General features: G+C 45.4%; 1 protein-coding gene across 5 annotated transcripts in view; it reads left to right on the top strand.

Annotated features, from left to right (window-relative positions):
- Window positions 1–517: 517 nt before the first annotated feature.
- Window positions 518–19,720, top strand: part of SIDT1 (SID1 transmembrane family member 1) — a 41,942-nt gene continuing 22,739 nt past the window's right edge. For all 5 annotated transcript variants that reach the window (XR_007631100.1, XR_007631101.1, XM_050333961.1 and 2 more), the window contains exons 1-5: window positions 518–977; window positions 14,491–14,612; window positions 15,588–15,758; window positions 15,958–16,003; window positions 18,822–18,923. Coding sequence is in view for 3 of the 5 variants with exons in the window: in XM_050333961.1 (XP_050189918.1) it covers window positions 777–977; window positions 14,491–14,612; window positions 15,588–15,758; window positions 15,958–16,003; window positions 18,822–18,923 (642 nt within the window). In the remaining 2 variants the exon portion in view is untranslated. The remainder of the gene's footprint in view (window positions 978–14,490; window positions 14,613–15,587; window positions 15,759–15,957; window positions 16,004–18,821; window positions 18,924–19,720) is intronic.

A 19,720-nucleotide genomic window follows, 5' to 3' on the forward strand; every position in this document is an offset into this window, starting at 1 on the left:
TCTGACACATTTCCCAGGCGTGTCTTCAACAGAAAAACATAGGAGAGTTAAACTGTGAGAGATCTCTTGTCTTTTCACAGCCCAACTGTATCACTCCCATATTTTTTAAAAGGTTAAGAGCATCACAGTATTGTTTGTAGCCAGTTTCACGAACAACTCAAAGAATCTATTAATGCACAGAGCCATGCTGAAATTAACAAAATGACATTTTGCCTTTCACACCTTTAGACTGAGGTAAAAGATGAACTTATCCCAAAGTTATGAGCAGCCAAAAATAAAGGTTGGGGAGGGCTCTATGGAAGATCGCAGGTGCTAGCTGCCGCTCCAGCAAGCCGGCAGAGCACGGGACGAGGACGCCCCTGACTCGGTGGTCCGGGAGTGTGGAAGCCCTGAGGATGCTGATCCTCACGTGCTTGACGATGCCGGCGCGATCCCTGAGCTCACGGCACTGCTCCTCGAGGAGAAAGCCTCGCTTTCAACCGTCTGCCAAGACCGGCTCAGAATTTTGGGCTGGGCACAGAAAGGAGACCCTCCTTCCCTGGGCTGGCCAGTCCGCCGACCGGCCTCCCTTCCCTCCCCTCCCCTCCCCGCCTCGCCGGAGGGTCCTTCCCCCGGGAAAGTTGCTCGGCGGCCCCCGGGCGAAGGGCGGGAGTGTGCGGGGCTGACACCCGCCTCCCGTCCGCGTCGCCGAGCTGTTTATTTAAATCGCAAATAAAGCGCCTCGCCGCCCGCCCTGCCGGGAACACGCAGTCCGGGCGCCCCGCGGGGCCGAGCCCATGGCCGGGAGCGCGGCCCCGGCCCCCGGGGCTCTGCTCTGCGCCCTGCTCTGGGCGGCGGCGGCGGCGGCAGCAGCAGCAGCGGGGGGCGGCCCCGGGGGCAGCCCCGCTCCCGCCGCCTTCGGCCGCGTCTACCGGGGCGCCGTGAACATCAGCGCGGAGAGGGTCTATGCCTTCGCCTACCGCAGCGAGCCCGGGCAGGTAGGACCGACCGCCGGGTCCCCGCGGCGGGGGAATGCACCGTGCGCCCCTCGCCCCCTTGGGGGGCTGTGTGCGTGTGTGTGTATGTATGTGTGTGTGTGTGTGTGTGTGTGTGTGTGTGTGTGTGTGTGTGCCGGGGAGCTGCCGGCGCCGCTGCGGCTCCGCCGCTGTGCGGGAGCGGGCCGGGCTCTCCCTGTGCCCTGCCCGCATCCTCCCGCCGCCGCGGGGGTCGGGAGCCGCAGTGCACCTGCGGGCTCCCTTCGCCCTTCCTGGCGCGGCCAGGGCGCTCCGGAGCCACGGGGTGGGAGGGTGGCGGCGTCCCAGAGGGCACAGGGTGGGCAGGTGGTTTGGTGCCCCCTCCCGAAGGGGCATTTGGTATCCTGCGCTTCTAGCAGCAAAACGGGTTTGAAGTCTAGAAGAGAATTATGAGGATATTAGTACTATATAAAAAACCCCAAACAAATAAACCCCACAAAACAAAACAAACAAACAAAAAAATCCCCCAAAACCAGAAAACCCACATAAAACCCATAAAAACCCTCAAACCACCACAAAAAAAGGTGTGTGTGTGCATGCTTAATAAGTCTTAAATGCTGTTTTTCATGCTGTGTACTTTTATAGGATCACGGTGCTCTCCCCTGGTAGCCCAGGAGGTGAGGCAGGGTTGTGCAGGTGAGGTGTGATGTGAGGAGGCTGCAGGGCAGCATGGCCATGGCCATGGCTGTTTGATGATGGAAGGAAACCTGTCATTTATGTATGCCTAGTTATTGTGGGTTCCCCCCTCCTCCCTTTTTAATGTCGTGTTTATCTCAAGTAGCTGAGTGGTACCTTGGAAACTCTGCCCCCGTTGTTTGGATTGGGCGTGAATTGCTGAGTAAGATGTTCTGATGTACCAAAAGATGGTGAACCAAGCAGATGAATCTTCCGTCCTGCCCTCAGTTGCGCAGGACAAGAGAAAATGGAAAACATCACTTTTTTCCACACTGTATTACTAAAGCTTCAATATGAATGGAGGTGGTAGAGAGCATGTGTGGTGGGGGGGAGGGTAGTGGGAGGTGGTGTTAATCATCCCTTGCTTTACTGAGAAATTTCAAAAGATCCATACTTTTAAAGACTTGTCTTTCTTCTATTATGTGCGTTACTATGTAATAAAATGCACCTGGTATTTATGGGGCAACAGTTGGGTGTCTGGGCTATGATGCAACTGAGCCCAGCATTACTTAACTGTTGGGTGTCACCAATGATCCCAGAAGGTCAAAAGCACATTTTGGGTTTGAGCCTCTCTTTAGAAGCTGGTTGTGGTGTAAGTTAGGCTTCTTCAGGTGTTACGGGGTATTACAATGAAGGCCTGTTGACAGGACCGGATGATGTCTGGGGCTTGTTAGCAGAGACAGTATGAATATCAACTTCAGTTAAAATTAATCTAGGTCCTACAATTGAATGTGTTCTTTGAAGTCATGTGTTTTTGCTGGACACCTTTGACAAAGAATTTTTCTCTCCTGGAGAACTAGGGTGAAAGCAGAGTGGGAGGAGGCAGGGAGGAAGCATACAGCTGCTCAGTGGTGTTTGCAGGTATCTAAAAGCAATTTCTGGGCTACTTTTAGACACTGGGCTGTTCCTGTGGCTGTGAAGAGCCACTCAGTACATACTACTTCATTTAAACAGAAACTGTAGTGGACTTGTCTCCATGTTCCTGTGTGCTGGAACATGAAATCTCTGCAGAGATATGGTCAAGAGCATATCTAACAAGGGAAAATTCAGGTTTGAGGCTGAATATTTTTTTTAATATGGAACTCACCAAACACTGCTATGAATATGCTTAGAGGGCTATGCAACCAGCTCCTGCTATGAAAAATAACCTGGATGACAAAACTCATTTAAATGAAGATGGACTGTTGTAGGAAGCTTTCTGCTGAGGGGTGCCCAGAACAGGCTCTCAGGATAGAGGAGATCCTAGAGAAGAGAAAGCTCCAGGGAGACCTTATTGTGGCCTTTCAATATATGAAGAGAGCTTATAAAAATGATCAAGAGAAGCTTTCTACAGTGTTCTGTAGTGACATGACAAGGGGCAACAGTTTTAAACTGAAAGAGTGTAGAATTGGGTCAGACATAAGGAAGAAGTTTTTTTATGGTGAGACACTGGAACAGATTGCCCAGAGAACTTGTGGATACACATCGCTGGGAGCATTCACAGTCAGGTTGGATGGGGCTCTGAGCAACCGGATCTGGGGAAGATGTGTCCCTGCCTGTGGCAGGATGTTTGGATTAGATGATCTTTAAAGATGATCTTCCAACTCTAACCATTCTGTGATTCCTCACTGAGCTCTACAGGTGCCATTCCTGAGCTGAACCAGTGGAAGCCTGCAAGAAAGTGTCTGACCTAACTGGGGTAGTTGGCTGTGGGTGTGTGTAGCCCCTTCCCCAGCTGCAGCTCTGAACTGATGAGAGGCAAACATGACTAGGTCTTCTCTTGCTGGCGTGCTCAGAGGTTAAGGTTGAGCTGTTCTGGTGGTCCTGCATTTTCCTGCAGTTGAGGATTGCTCAAGATTTAGAAGCTTGCTAGTGGACTTTAATGTGGAACTGAGCTCTTGTGGGCAAGGTTTTCTTTTGCAAGAGTTGGGAAGATATTCAGGGATGTGCTGTCCTCTAGGTAGTTTTGGGTCTTCTGAAGGAATGCAAGTCCTGCAAAAACTTAGTGTAGTAGTTCTTACCTTTCACTGCAGTCTTTAGCCTTCAACCCCTAGTGAGTGCAGTGTTAGCCAGTGTTTGCCAGTTGCCTGCCACTTGTGAGCTCTCTGCTCTTCCTGGTCTTTTCAGTCTCTTCCTGTCTCTGTGCTGATGGCAGTTTAGCCAGAAGCCTCTGAAACCTCGAGGCAGATACCATATGGACTATTAACGTTAGTTACTGGAAAGTTAATTGAATAAAAAGAGCATTTTCCATGTGGAAGGGCTGCAGTGGGTGAGTTTAATTTCTTTCCCTCTGAAGCAAAGTCAGGTCTGGAGTGGTCTGGCTCTGAACACAGAGATTTGTTGTCGTGATGCTGTGAATTCTGGTGCTTTCCCCTCTCTCCTGTTCTCTTTCATGAGGGCAGACCTACAGAGGAAGGGAAAACTTGGGGCCAAGGACAAGGCATGAGGGCTGGCTTGTGACCCATCAGCCCTCTGTAAGTGTTCTGTTTGCTCACATTCTATGGCTGCCCAGGCACATCTGAAAATGCAGCTGCTGAATAGAGCAGTGCTTGAATGATGGATGAGGGAAAGGAGGGAGCAAGACTGTTACTCATATTTGGTGGTTTAGAGACTTCCTGCTTTCTGAAAAGTATTGTGCTTGCCTGATCTCAGAGGATGTTCTTCATCCACATAATCTCCCTTACTCCTTGGGATACAGGGATGCATGCATGATGGGAGGGGTAAAGCAAGTCCTATGAGAGTACTCACAGGCAGCTGTATACAAGACAAAGTACAGCTTAGCCCTCTGGAGCCAAGTTTCTTTGAGATGGGCAAGTGACTTCTCTTTTGTGCAACTGATTGGTAAAATGAAAATAAGGATACTTACATGCTGACAAAAACATCTAGTTGAAGCTTTTATGCATATATATAATGCCTGGTCTTTTTGTGGCATGAGAAAAACCTTAAGTGCTGTGCAGAAACGCTTCACCTTGTGTTTTGAGGCAGGAGAGCTGACAGACCTTTTTCATGTGCTAGGATTTAGGCCTTAATTCCTGAGGTGGGACTGTAGAAGTAAAGCTCTGCTGAGGAGAAGCACAGCCACCTCTGCTGCAAGGGTCTTCTAGAGCTGGCTCATGAATAGAGGGATAGGACAAACTCCTTCCTTGTGGTGAAAAGTCTTTGTTTGTAATGGGATAGTCTTACTGCTGTTTGAATTCCCTTCTCCTCCTTCTAACTGCTGTTTAAAATTTTCCTCTCTCTATAGCTGTTTGTTTTATGTTTAACTGTGAGTGTAAAAAATATAGTAATAAAACCAGCTGTTGCACTTGTTACTATGCTGTCATGCTCTAACAGCAAAGGCAGATGTGCACAATCTGTGCACATTAGTTGGGCAAACAGGATTATCTTATTTTAGGATTGTTTCAACTGGAGACATCCAAGATGGGTGAAAAAAAAGAGCACACTCTTGAGCATCTCCAGTTCCACATATTCAATATGTTCCTCCTTGTGAAGGAGAATTGATTTGCTGGAGCTAGCTGTGCAGTGTGTTCCTGCCCAGAAGACTGAAAAAGAGTTGTAAAATGTTTCTGCTGGATTTACCATTGACTAAAGAAGGCTTTATGTGTGAAGTGAGAGAATATGCTTAGTTCCATGGTTGCAATAATACAAGGGCTTTCAAACAGAGAAGTGTGTGGGAGTACTACAGTAATTCAAAGTGAATGACTCCTTCCACCTCTGTAAGCTCTGGAAGTTGCTAATGGTTAATTTGCTGAAAACACAAATTACACTAACACTGTGCACGTGGGTTTGTCCTGTACCAGGTCCTAAGTGGTCCAGGAGAATACCATGAGGAAGAAGACGACAGAAGTACTTTTTTCCTAATTGGAGCTCAGATCAGCTGAATGTATGATTTGGGAAATACTTGGACTATATTTAGAAAACCAAGTATCTCTCAGGAGAACAAGTTTCCAGCTCTCCATTTGTAGGAAAGCTGCTGCAATCCAGACACAGCTCTTGGACATTCATATAATGCACGTTGCTTGTGATGAGCTCAAAAGCTGAGCAGTGGGATGCACCTCTATGATGAGCTCAAAAGCTGAGCAGTGGGCTGTACCTATTTCAGGAGAAAGAGTGGGTGATATTTTCCTCCTCCTCCCTTGCCAGGACTAGGAACAGGGCCCCAGTCTCAGTTCCCATATGGCCGAGCTTACTGTAAGTTGTGATTGGCAGTAGGTTTAGCTGTGGCTTCTCTGCTGAGCAGTTGTGCAGTGTGAGGACGTGTAGCCCCGGAGTGACTGTTTTGTATGTGAAGTTTATCTAAAGGGTGATGAGTAAAAAATTACCCTCAGCTAATGAGTGAGAGGGGCTGTGTGCCACCAGGAAGGGTTGCTGCCATCATTACCATTCCTTTTTTTGTAGTTGCAGATGGGAGAAAGTTGACTGACCTAAGGGGTGGAAGAGGGATATCAACACTAGCAAGATGATCAGAAGCCTTTCAATTAGATGCTTGTAACTTCATGACCAAGTGCCTTTTCCAGCCCGAAGAGTATGATGCACCTGTGTTCCTCAGTCCCCTAGTGAATGGGTCTCTTGGATTCTAGGTGTGGATGGCAGTTGCACTTGCTTTTTCCTGTGCAAGGAGCCAGAACTGGAATTCACCCGTATGTTCCTCTGAGGTTCTGTGATGAGTCACTTGCTCAGACCAAAGCCATCTGTCCTGGCTGCAGGGAAACTCCTTGATCTGCTACACAGAGCAGCCTGGTTTAATCAATGGCAGTGATCAAATCTGTGTTCGCTGTTCTCTGCTGTTTGACACGCGAGTGTGGGTTCCGCTCTAGCAGCACCCATATCTATTTTAACAACTTCAGGAGCAGTCTTTTCACCACTTGCTTCTGAGCTGGTTTTGGATTTCACATGTAGGACCCTTCATACTGGAACTAAGCTGCCTCAAAGTAGTCCCACGGTCTCCTGCACATATTCTTCATAGTGTTAGTCTTGGCTCCATCCCAATTTCCAGTCCACAGCTACACCATGCATGCAATAAAACTATAGTCTACTGTTTAGAGAATCTAGGGGGTAAAGGCGCCGCGCTATCACCGCGGAGACCCGGGTTCGATTCCCGGTCAGGGCCACTCCCGGGTAGGTGGGGCTCGTTAGCCCTTAAAGGCAACCCACCTACGTCCTAAGGACCTCGCTGCCACCGTCCAAGCTCGCTTGGCCCCGGCAGATGAACCTTAGGATTAAAGGGTGGGCTCAGTTCCGCGCACACTGTGTCTCACCTAAAACATCCAATGCGCAGGCTGGAAGGTGGAAAGACCTTCCCCGGATCTTCGCTCGCGAAGACTGGCCATTATTATTACTGTTTAGAGAAGGCTGAACCTGAGCTGTAGTGAGGGGAACAGGTTAGGTTCTGTCTTTCCTTAATGCTGAGTGGAAGCCCACCAGTTTGGCCAAAAGATTCAGGTAAAACCTAAAGAAGTTGGGAAGGCTATTTGAATGAGATCTCCTGAGGTCAGCAGAGCTGCTGTTAGTGCAGGATCTCCAGGGCCTCGATACTGTTGCATTTTGGTTGCTGGCTCTGGTCTGTTCACCACAGTACACTGGAAGGACCTCAGCATACCATTTCGGGAACCTAATAGTAAGTGCCTTATGAGACAGGAATGTAGGCACAGTGTCAAATCCAGAAAAATCAAAGCAAGTTATAGTATATGATGTCTGAAGCCAAGCGAGGTTCAACAGAATCACTTTGGAATAATTTGTGTATATAATTTATCTTCTTCTAAAGAAAACAACCAACCCTAGGAGGTGATGGTGTAGGCAGTGTAGAGCACACAGCACTTGGAATGTGCTTGCTGCTTCTCAGTGGGTTCTCTTGACCACTCCTCGCCCTGCTCAGTCACATGGAAAGCCCTTGCTTACAGGGGAAAACAAAAGTAAACTATGAGAGAAGTGGTGTGGGGGTCTGCTGAAAACACAAGCTTGGCCACTGTTTTTTGCATCAGAAAATACAGTATTGAAAACTTTCTCTGACAAAAATGAGATATCCTAAGTGAAAGAATGATGTGGGAGGTGGCTTTGCTTTGAGCTGGGTTTTAGCAACATGTGTTCAACTGAGATCCCTTTTGAATTTATATTTTTCTTTATCTTTTTAGGATTTTGCTCTTTGTGGGTTTCACTTCCTAGGGCAGCAAAACAAAATACATCCTGACGCAGGCTATCAGTTTGCAGGCTTTAGGAAAAAAGCCTGAAAGCTGCTCTGGTTTCCTGCAGGGTAACCTGCAGACCTTCAGATGGTGGCTACAGTGCTGGCAAGAATTTTATTTTTATTTCTAATGTGTAAGCTAATGCTGTCAAGCTCGATAACTTGTCCTTGAAATAAAGCATCTCTTTTGAACTTGAATGTCGTTCTAAATCTTGAAATCACCCTCTTCTTGTTGGGCTGTCCTGTTGTTTAAAATCAAAGCTGATCAGGTTTTGTTGTTCCCCCTGCTGCCCCCTCCCCATCCCCAAGATGTTTAGATTAAAAAAGAAAACAAATTCTGAGTAAGAGTAACTTCATCAAATTGCCTCTCATCAGTTTGAACTCTTTCTAGGAACAGTGCAACAATTTATTATACGTTTGCATTTTAAGTAGAGGCTGAAATGTCCTTAAATAACTTGTGCAGAAGTTGTTTGGTAAGGAGGTATGATTTTCCTATATAGACCTCATCTGCTATTTCAGGGGATATTTAAGGAATGAAAGTGCAGATTGTAAAAGGTATATTGCAAGGGTGTGCCATCTGCTCAGTTTGAAAATATAGTTTAGAATATTTGCATAAGCAAACATAGTTTCCTGCTGTGTATACATGGTGAACCACAGAGGATTTCAGAAACAGCCTTCCTTACTTTTTTAAAACTGATGGGTTTTTTTGGACATAGAAATAGCTACTTCAGTGTGATTTAAAACAAATGAAAAATGGTTAAAAAAAGAGCATGAATTACAACACGTAATTCAATCCACATCCAAAATGTTACTGAGGTGAAAAACTTGGGAACCAAGAGAGAACCGGGTGTCTGTGTTCTGACAGCAGACTCTGGAGTTACTGCCATGAGCTTGGGGTTGCAGCAAATTTGTAAGGGTTATAAATCTATCTGGTTCAGGGGTGTCCTGGTCCAGAGTTCCAGCTGCTATGGGTTAGGAAAATGCAATTACTGGAGAGTAGTCTGCTCCTTAATTACCTGTTAAAAAAAGATTTGTTTATTTTTAACATCTTCCTAAAGCATGAGGGTGTTCAGAAACAGGTACCTATTTCATCTGGCATGGCAACTCCTAGTTTTTCTTTCTGGCTGTCCTGGAGACTCCCTAGTGACTTTGGTTAGAGGACAAAATTTTAAAAATGGAAAAAGATAAATATTATTATGCTTTGTGTTTGTCTTACTTCCATTTATGCTTCACAGATACTGTTGCAAACAAGTGAACTCATGGGAAAATCCATGCCAGGCTGTAAATCCACACAGCATATTTACAGAAAGTGAAACATTTAAATGAAAAATACTAATTCTGGAACAATTATGTTAATGTGTCTGAGGCTGTGCTTGACATACCCAGAATCTGTCACTTAGTTTATGCTGCTTTGTGTATTTAATACTCCTGGCAGAAATACTGGAAGAAAACTGCAGGCGAAGATTATTGGACAGATTGCTTTTGGCAATTTAGACTTATTGACATTGGAGCACACAGGCAGACAGAGGCTGAAAGGGAATGATCCTCTGAGCTCCACTTATTTTGTTGTCAGACAGGAGTGGTGCTTATAGCTCATAAGAGGGCAGAAAAGAGAACCTGTCACTGTCTCATAACTATTTTCCTTCAGAGTCTCCGCTTCCCGCAGTTGCCTTGTCAGTGGGAAGAGCAGCCAAGTGTGGCACGGACAGGTATGTGCTTGATTCAGTGCCTCAGTTGCTCTAGCCCATCTGGCTGAGTCCTGCTTCACTTAATTTCAGGGTTTATATAAATATGAAGCACCTCTTTCTTGTACAACAGCAGGCAGCAGCAGTTCGGTGGCTTTTGTACACGTACCCTGCGCTGAGACCTTTTCTTGTGACTGCAGCTTGTGTGTTTGCTTGCCGGATGTGTTCCCTGCCCACTGGCTTGGCTTGGTGCCTCGTCAGGCCCACAACCAAGTGCTGTCGCAATGTGGACTGATAATCCCCAGCGGCCTCACAAGGAGCGGCTTGTGTGTGGGTGTGGTGGAGAACATGGTGGAGCCCTGGTGTGATTCAAAGGCTTTGCCTAGCAAGAAGTTTTGGAAAGGAACCCACAGGGAAGCTCTTGAAAACCTTTGCTTGCAGCAGGAACTGTTGTTGCAACCTCCTGCCTGCCCTTAAATTCACATACCCACAGCTTAAACTGTGTAATCTTTGTGGGAAATGCGGATTTAATAATCAGTCCAAGGACTCTTTCATGTCAACAAGAGCCTGGTTTATCTTGCTTAATGTTTGCAGCCATGTTGGTTCTGTTCAGCTGTGTGAATTTGGGACCTTCCTCCTGTTTCCATCTAGAGAGTAGAATTCAGTTGTATTTTTTTTCCTTTCTTTTTTTTTTTTCCCCTCCCCCTGTCTCCATGGTGGTGGTGGAGCTGAAGTACAAATATTTGTCTTTCCTGGTCTAACGTTTTTATATAGTGCTGAGAGCTCTCTCTTTGTTCAGCTGTCTTACTGCTCTGTCCACCTTGAAATACAGAAGAAACCTCAAGGTCAGTCGTCTGAGAAACAAAACTATCATGATCTTGGCTGGTGAGTAGCCCCTGCACATGGCAGAGGCTTGGCGCTGGGAAGGAATGTGAGGAGCAGAAGTCTCTGAAGCAGTCCTGACCCTGCCTCAGCCCCACAGTGCAGAAGGCGGCAGTATGGTTAGTGATGGCAAATATTTGTGCAGTGCCTGGCTGTCAAAGGGAGCATTTGGTACATAGGTTTGTTTCCCAAGATCCAGCCTGGACTGTTGAGGCTGCAGAGATTTCAGCTTGGAAGGTACAGAGGAAATCTAGCACCATATTACAGTACCAATATAGACAGCCTTCTTCTCTGTGTGTACAAGGAAGGGGAAAGTGCAACTAGCTTTCCGTGATGCTGGGAATGGTCTGCTCCAAAATGAAGTCCCTCAGCAGTGGTGGAGATGCAGGAGTGACAACAGGCTCGTCGACCCTCTTACTGCCCAGGCAAAACTTCCTCCTCTTTTCACCAGTGCCAAGTGGGAGGGGATGGATGCAGAGGAGGCTCATAGTCTTTGTGATGATTATCATTTTATATAAAATTAAATAATACTTTTTAGCTGGAGTTACTCTTGTCTCTACATACTATATGGGATCTCACTTCTGTGATGGAATGGAGGGGTTTATGTGATGACAGCTGTAGTTCTGTAGCAAGGAGGGGTTCTTGTGTTAGAACTGCCTGTTTTTAAAATGGAATAACCTTTGGAAAGGTGTGGAGGGGGAAACATGTTTGAAGTAAATAAATCACCTTTTTTTTCCTTTACTTCCTGATTTTTTTCAACTCTTTTAAAATACTTTGCTTGAGGCAAATGCCAAATGCTGACTTTCAAAGGGGAGGATGGGACTACTAACGGTGGCTCAGTAGTGAATTCATTAAATCTGTTGCGTGAAAAAGTATACATTGTCTATCAAGACAAGACAATCTGGAAGCAAAACATGGATTAGAAGTTTAAGGTAGGCTAATTAGAAAAAGACCTGAAAAAGCACAAACATCAGTTCATAGGTGTTACATTTTTATCCCTGTCCCATGTGATGCTCCTGCTAAACAGTACATCCTACCAGGGAAAATGTCTTTCTCTGAGACACTAATTAGGGCTCCTTTCACTCTGTAGCACTAAATTGGAGAGCGAGTGACCACTTGCAGTTAAGTGGTAATCCTTTCTCCACTTTCCCAGGTGTCCTTGTAATTGCGCATAGATTCTGCTGAATTTTGTTGCTCTGAAATCTCTGAGCTCATTTACAACTGCTGAGAAGGATCTGGAGGGACAATTAGTTGGCAGCTTCTTGCACAGGTTCGACCAACAGGCAAATCCCACCTGTTTTATTGCTGTGTTTGTGAGGAATAGCTATTGTGTCAGAAAGAGGCCCATCGATCAAAGCTTTGTGCTGCTGGGACCTGCTGTTGAATCTCTGAGGAGGGGGAGAGTAGAACTGCATCCTAGGACTGGGTTCTGGCCTCTCCACTGGAAGTGCAGAATCTACTCACAAGAGGCCTTATGTTACTGTGGTGATGGCAGCAAGATAAATAACTGAGTGGACTGGAACCTCAGTCACCATCTGTCCAACTTCTCAATCTCCCTGTTTGTTTCCTGGACTTTATAATAAAGATTTTGATGGGTTTAGGGTGTGTGATGCTCCTGATTGATCTGGGTATGTGCAAATGCAGGAGAAGCAGAGGTTATTCACCAAAAGTGAATTGTTGATATAATGAGGTGAAATTTAAAGTACACAGGGTTCTTCTTAATGAACTGCTCTGTAAATGCTGCTTCTGACTTTCTGATGTTCTTCTGATGCTCTGGAGCACCTCTGCTATAAGGAGAGACTGAGAGGACCAGGAGTGAATTGTACTCATTTAATGTACATATACTCCTGTACAATTAGATAAGCCTGACTATCTGCCACATATGCATAACCCATGTTGTGGGTTATGTTCTGTATTTGTGAAGTCAATGGAGAAGAGAATTTCCCAATGTCTATCTTGTATTTATACATAGTTGAGGATGCATAACACAGTAACACTATTTGCTGTGAGCTCCCTGTTGCATTGAGCTGATGTGCTGAGCCCTGGAAGGTTCACAGAGTGATGCCTAACCAGAGGCAGTGAGAAGCCTTCACCTGTGAAGGTGGGCATGCTTTGACAGTTTAATGGACAAAAAACTGCTGGCTGCTGAAATGTGTCCTTTCTGCAATGATAGTTGGTTTTCCCGTGGATGGAGAATGGCTCCTTGCAGGACTCTGGCTTGACCATCGTGTCTTCATGCTTCTTAGATTTTTCTTGTTCATTTTAAAAGTTGCTTCATTTGCGTCCCTGTTCACAGTGACTACAGCAAACACTGACAAACAAACAGCAGCTTGTTCAGTCCGGTCCCTGGGTTTCCCAGTTACACTAGTGTGTGCTGGCACGGCTCCCTCAGCCGAGCAGGGCAGCCACAGAGACTAAGGAAGCCACCAAATATCCCTTCAATGCTGTCTGTTTGTGGTGGCTTCCTGTGTTGATACCTTCAGGTGTTCCTTGGGCATTGCTTTGTGATGGTGTTTTGCTTAACTTCATTTTAGCACCCTATGGTGAAATTTACTTGGAAACAAAATCGCGTGTGTGGTTTTTGTAACCGGAAGAAAAACCTGGAAGGTGTGCCAAAGGAGTATTGCAGAGGTTTAGAAGCCAGAAGACAATGGAAAAAGATTCCAGTGTCTGCCCTTCTGTCTCAAGGGGGGTTTAATTGAATTATTTATTATTTTATATATTTTTTAAGCCTTTTTAATGTTTAGGAAACGGTGGCTGTAGTCTCAGTATCATGATGATAATGGCAGGAAATTTTATAATGTTTATGGCTTTCAAGAAGGTGTTTTGTTCTAGTAGGCTAAACTGCCATGTGAGCCTAGAATCGTTAAACAAAAATAAATTTTCTTTCTGGCTTGCAGTTGCAAATGTAAGCCCTTTCTCTGAAATTGGTGTCCTCAGTGTAAGAACAAGCTACCATCTCAGGTAGCTCCCCTCCTACTACCTGCTAACTTTGTATATTTTTTCAGAAGGTGGTGCCCCCTTCTACCTTTATTGTTCTTGGAGTGTATAAAGTCAAAATATCTGTGACAAGTCTTTCACTAATCTGGTGGGAGTCCATTCTAATCTTTCAAGAAGTGTTGGGTTTAAAATATGGGTATCTTATCTACTTAATATGCTTTCATTATTTAAAGGCATCTAATCAAGATGGTCTGTCTCTTACAATGAGTTATGCATTCTCATACTCTATTTTCTTCATCAGTGTCTGCATTCTGGAGGGAGAGCTGAAGGGATGTTCTTTTCAAATGGAAATGGTGACATTTCTATTTGGTGCAGACAAACTGCTTGCTTGCTTCTCAAATGGTGAACTGAGGGTGTTATGACCCACACCTGTCTTACCTCTGCAGCTATGTGGTGGCCAGGAAATGTAAGGAAAAATTTCAGTTGCTGATACAGTGGACTGCATTGAAACCCTTGGTCACAAGGCAAAGCAGCCTTCCTTGTCCACTTAAGGGCAGTCAGCAGTGTGTTCCTGTTTTGTTAGGTGGGGTATATATAGGTTATAACTATCTGGGTATCATTTCCATCACAGCTAGGTGCTATCCTGCTTTTTTATCCTTTGCTGCTGATGAAATCTCCATCTTCTTTGGGACTTTCCCAGTAAGCTGATAGAGGAGGGCACATAAGAGTCCGAGCAAGAAAATTCTTAGTTGTAGCTTTGGATCTATGTTGTGTGTGTGTGTGCATTTGATTGATTTTATAGCACAAGTTATTCAGGTTGCTCCTAGCAGAAGCTACTGAACTCTCTTCTTATTATGCCTTCTGTATTTGTCCACTGTACATTATTTGACAGTCACTTCTGACCTGGGTGCAGGGCTGTGGTTCTGGGCTATAGCATCAGCAAAGAGGCACTTCTGTAAATGGCCTCTGGATCTGAGTAATATTCTACTGACAAACACTGTTGATCTCCCTGTGGATATTGTCCGCATCTAGGTTAGACTGAGGAAGGGGGACAGGCTTCTCCCACTTATGTGGAGCTGTCTTGTTCTTTACCTTCAGCTAATACTTACCTGTACTCTCCTTTCTCTTCCCACAGGTAGATGCAGTGCGGGTGTATGTGAACAGCAGCTCCGAGAACCTCCGATATCCTGTGCTGTTTGTAGTTCGCCAACAGAAGGGAGTGCTGTCATGGCAGGTCCCACTAATTTTTCGAGGCCTGTAAGTACTGAAGTCTGTTCTTTGTAACGTGCTTGTCTACCAGCTTATCCTTCATCAGCTTTCCTCAGTTGCTAGGTCTTGCAACCTGTGTAGACTGCAGGGCTTGGTAGCAAAGCGTGCTTGATCCCTGTCAGCAGGAAGACCAAGATTTGGTTGGTAACCTCTTACTTGGCAGCCTGCTCTTATCTCTTAGTTTCTCAGATATGTACACAGAGTACCAGGAGGCTTGTTTCCTGTGAATCTGCCTGTGAATCTACCACGTATCATTGTTGTCCTTCCACAGTTGCTTACCGTGTGTGCAGGTAGTTCTTGGGCTCTAGTTTGGAGCAGGGTTTGTACAAGCTCTTGAAAGAGCACTCTTAGCCGTTGTGTTACTGTGCATTTGGGAAATAAGGGCTCTCCTCTGTTTCTCACCCCAGGTACACCCAAGTGTTAAGTCTATTCCAGGGGTGGTTGTTTGGGGGCTGTTTTTTTTGCAAAAAGGATGCTGCTTTATACCTTCATTAACCTCAGAGCTCTTTGGGCTGCAAATACAGCAACTTTGCAGGCTCCTTAGACCATCTGAGATTTGAGGCTTTGTCCTGTGACTGAATCCTGGTGCTGGGCAGCAGATACCCTGCAGTGTTTTGCCTGATGGAGGAGATGGTTACAGCAACGGCTGCTCTGGGCTGTCATTGCTCTTTGCCTCCAGTAAATAGCAGATGTTAAAGATCTACAGATGGCACGGGCATCCTCAAGGGAAGTGAAACGTTGGGGATGACCAGTCCCTTGTGTGGACCCCAACAGACAACAGAGGTGGAATTTGAGCTCTGAATAAAATACTGAATGCCCTTGGCCTTTCAGATTACAATTTCAGTTATGCAAGCAGGGGAAAAATTATGTCATTCTTAGAACTACTGAACAATTTTTTAACTGCTCTCTCTCTCTCACTTTTCCATCCAAATTTCCCTTCCCTCCTTCCCTTGGCTGTTGTAGCTATCAGAGGACCTACAAGTACCAAGAAGTGAGTCGCACCCTCTGTCCCTCTGAGCCGACGCCTGAAACAAGACCCTCTGACCAGATTATATTTGTGGATGTTGCTTCCATGGCACCGTTTAACATTGCCTATGAGCTGCTAGTCACCAGGCTCGAGAACTTCCAACTTGAGTAAGTTGGGATGTGAGAATACAAATGTAATTTCTTCTTGTATCTCTTATGCAGGATTTGGTCCATCTGCCTAGTCTTTCCTTCCTCTTCGTTCCCAGAAAAAAACTATTATTTTTTCTTTTGTTTAATCTGAGGGTACTTTATATGTATTCCAGCTCTGAAAGTTTTAGACTTCAACATACTGGCATTTGTTTTCTAGGACCAACAAAGCCTTTAACTTCACTGCCAGCCCTTCCCAGCCCCAGGTAAGGAGAAGTCCTGTGTAGCATTGCCTGCATGTCTTGCCACATCCAAGTGATTGATGTGATCTTTTCTGTAGAGATAGTAAATCTCATGTGACTAGGTTGTTTGCCTCTTAAAATGCAGGGAACCTTCCTTACTGTTGAATTTTCTGTGGATATAGTGAAGAGGTAACTGTTTCAGCACCTCTAGGGACACATTGGGGTTCTCTTGTAAAGCAATTAAGTGAGCCAAAACCCATGAGCAGAGCAAATGAATGGTATTGGCTCTTCAGTAAAAGTTAGAAATGTACAGAAGTCCAGAGGCCATTGATCTGCTGCACTTCAGGGGAAGTGAGGTGGTGCACACCAGTGTCTTGTTCCAGGCAGTGCTGGTTCAGTTGCCTGACCGTGACTTGTCAAGATGCAATCTTTACTGGAAAAAAACCAAACCGGAAATAAAGAAGCTGTAAAGGTGCAGCAGAACTCAGACTGCTATTCCTTGCTCAGGGCAGCAAGTCAAGTTGCGAGGTGATAAATGAAATGCCTGATACGTCTATAAGTTCAGAAGGAAGCACTTTTGTGCAGCACCTCCAGCTGGACAGCCTTGTTTAAAGCCCTGCAGATACAAATCCTCTCTTGAATGAAAATGCTGTTAGCAGTAGCTATAGAGATACAGGAACTTGCAGAGCTGGAAAGGTTATGTAATTTACCTAAGCTGTCTGTTACTCTGTTTTTGTTGTTGCTTTCACTGTTAGTAATGCCACTTAATTTCAGGTTTCTTATTACCAGGCATCCCAGCTAATCTTTTTTGTTGTCAAATGTGTGAAGCTGGTTTGAAGATACATGCAGTATTTTGTACTATAGTAGCATAGAGAATAGTGGTGACTGTTTGGAAAAAAACACTCATTACTTAGGATTTTATCTTTTGAATGTAGACTGTTTAAGGTCTGGCCTGGAATTAACTTTGTGACTCTGGTCTGTTTTTTTTTGTCACAATTAGTAATAAGAGATTTGTGACTTTTAATTAAAAACCAGCTGCATGGAGTAGAAGATGAGTGCTTCTTAATTGGTATAATGCTGAGATTTTTTTGTAAATCAAAGTATTAAGTAATCTACGGGAGAAAGGAAAAAAAAAATGATTCAATATATAGATGGCTGTTGGAAAAAGACAAGTATAACAACTGAAGGAGATGTTTTGTGGAACACTGCTCGTGCCTGAGGGCAGAAGCAGAAATTGGATATGCTTGTATAGGTCAGAAGTCTTGCTGGATGTGTTTATAAACACTCACGGTCTCTGCAGCAGAGGCCTCAGTGCCCCTTGTGTTAATTCTGTGCTCTGGTGTAAGTGTGGCTTAGAGAAAACTATAGAAGAACCCTCATGGGTGACTTCCTCAAGGACCTGAAACTTTCCAAGGGCAGTGCCCCTGGGAAAGCCAGGAGCTCAGGCTGCCAGTGTCCTTGCTTGGTGGAAATAAACCATGCTCAGCTAAAGAAACCGGCTTGGCGAGTTTTCAGTAAGGACTTGCAGTTGGAGCCAGCGTTCCCTCAGCAGCGAAGGCAACCTGTTGGAGAGGGTGATGGGAATAATATGCTTTAGCAGGAATGGGCAAATTTGAAAGAAACTTGGATGTTTTCTTGCCTTTCCGTGCCCTTCCAGTAGGAGGCCTTACTTCCCTGGGAATGGCATGTGGGAAGGGAAAAGGGAAATAGCTGACCCTTGCCCAGCACTAAGGTTTTATGCCACATGAAGGGAGCTCTACAGTTGGGAAAGTCTCAGGACTTGGGAGCAGGACCTGTGGTAGCTTCCAGTGTGGCGGCAGTGGCTGCCTGGTGGCCATATGGAAAGAAGGAAGGTAGGTGGCTGGTGGCAGTCCTCAGCCTTGTGTCCCCTCTGAGGTGGGGTGAGGTGTCCATCAGCCCTTCTTGGTAGCTGAAACAGCCTGAGCTCTCAGGGTCCAAGCAGGATGGTGGGAGCCCTTGCAACAAGCCTGCCTGCTGGGGCAGGCACAGAAACCCTGCTTCTCCAGCAACTGGCTGGGGCAGTACATCAAACTTTGTACTGGAAAAACATACAAATAATATTCCCTGTGACATCTTCTGCTCAAACCTGAAAAAACCCTTGCCAGGACAGGGAGGGCACTTTCTGACCCCTCAAACTGTCCATGCTCAAAGCATGGAAACACAGGCACACTGTTCCTTGCCCCCAGAGGAAAAGTAGGAATATTGGCAGATGTTAGTGTCTCCCAATTTTTTTCAGAGCTATAGATGAGTTATTTTAAAAGCTGAAGTGAGAAGAGAAACCCTCATTACCCTTTGCATTGGAAATGGAAAAAAAAATCCTAAATCCTACAATTTCTATCAATCATTTATTAATGAAACTCTTCACAGAGTGTCGGCATTTAACCTAATACTTTTCAAAGTCTGTCTTTGAGGCAACACATTTGAGATAAAACTCCATGATGTGTTCCATGTATAAAGTACAGCCAGAAGTATGGAAACAATTGGAAATCAGTCATATCAACATAAAATGGAGTGGGGTGTAAAATGAAGTCACTTTAGTTTCATCAGGTGGGAAAAAGCTTAAGGGAGCAGAAGTTATGCTGTATCTTGCACGTTGAAGATGTTTGTGTCTACTAGCATGCTGTGCAAGGGGAAGAGTTGTGTTTAATCTGCTCTTCTGTAGTTTAAGATCCTAATATTTGAAATCTGAATTTTTATGAAGGCTGTCCACATTCAACTGCAAAGCCCAGCTAGGTCGGCACAGGCAGCTTAGAAAGGTGCTGAAGCTACTGCCAGGGGTGATTTCTGGATCATAACTCTCAGCTCTCTGCTTTCTCCTCAGTATTTTCTGTACAAATTTCCTCAGGATGTCGATTCAGTCATTATTAATGTGGTGTCTGATGCAGCGTACCCATGCTCGGTTGTCTCCGTCCAGGATATTGTGGTAAGTCCGAGCAGAGAAGGGTAAGGAGCTGCCTGATGGAGTTCTGTGTCCTGTTGTGAGGGGTCTGTGCCCTACAGAGAAAAAAGCCCTATGAAGGACTTCACCCTGGTGGTGGTGGTGGTGAAGGGAGCCCCTGAAAGAGGAATGAAAATGCTGTGGGAAGGAGGCAAAGACAGAGATGCTGAATTCAAGCAGCTCATGTGGAGATTTTTGTTGCAAATAGCTGAACAAGCTGTTCCTTTCCAGCCTGTCCATAGGGCATTTGTTATGTTCCCCTTGGGATGTTTCCTGCTGCCTTGTGATGTAAATCTGTCTCTCCATGGAGTGGCATTGGATGGGATGCTGGTGGCTGAGGGAGGGAACAGTGCTGTTCCCCTGAGTTTCCTCTGTCTCGAGGCAGCTTGGGGAACTTCTGATGTTCAGCAATACGGTCTCTCTTTTCCAATTCAATTTTTTCTCTATGTAGTTACTCATCCCCTTTTGTGAGAAGGGGAGAATGACTGTTGCTTGCAGCTGGGAAATAGCATGAAATTTATCCTCCTTTCCCACCTCCCTGAATGATGCAGGGACCTGTAGTGCAAGAGCAGCAAAATGGCAACAGAGGTGCAAGATGCCTTGGATGCTGGCTCTGAAGCACTGGCAGTTGCTTTTAATACCTGGGGGAAGAGAGAAGTGGATGACATCAACTCTTACCCCCATCCCAATGTTTGAATGGTAGAAGGGGAGACTGTGATAGATGATTTTCAATCTTTCAGGTACTGAAAGTAGTGGGAAAGTAAAATGAGGGCAAGCACTTG

The sequence above is a fragment of the Myiozetetes cayanensis genome, unplaced genomic scaffold (genome assembly GCF_022539395.1).
Source record: "Myiozetetes cayanensis isolate MyiCay16 unplaced genomic scaffold, myiCay2020 scf5-8, whole genome shotgun sequence".
Lineage (NCBI taxonomy): Eukaryota > Metazoa > Chordata > Aves > Passeriformes > Tyrannidae > Myiozetetes > Myiozetetes cayanensis.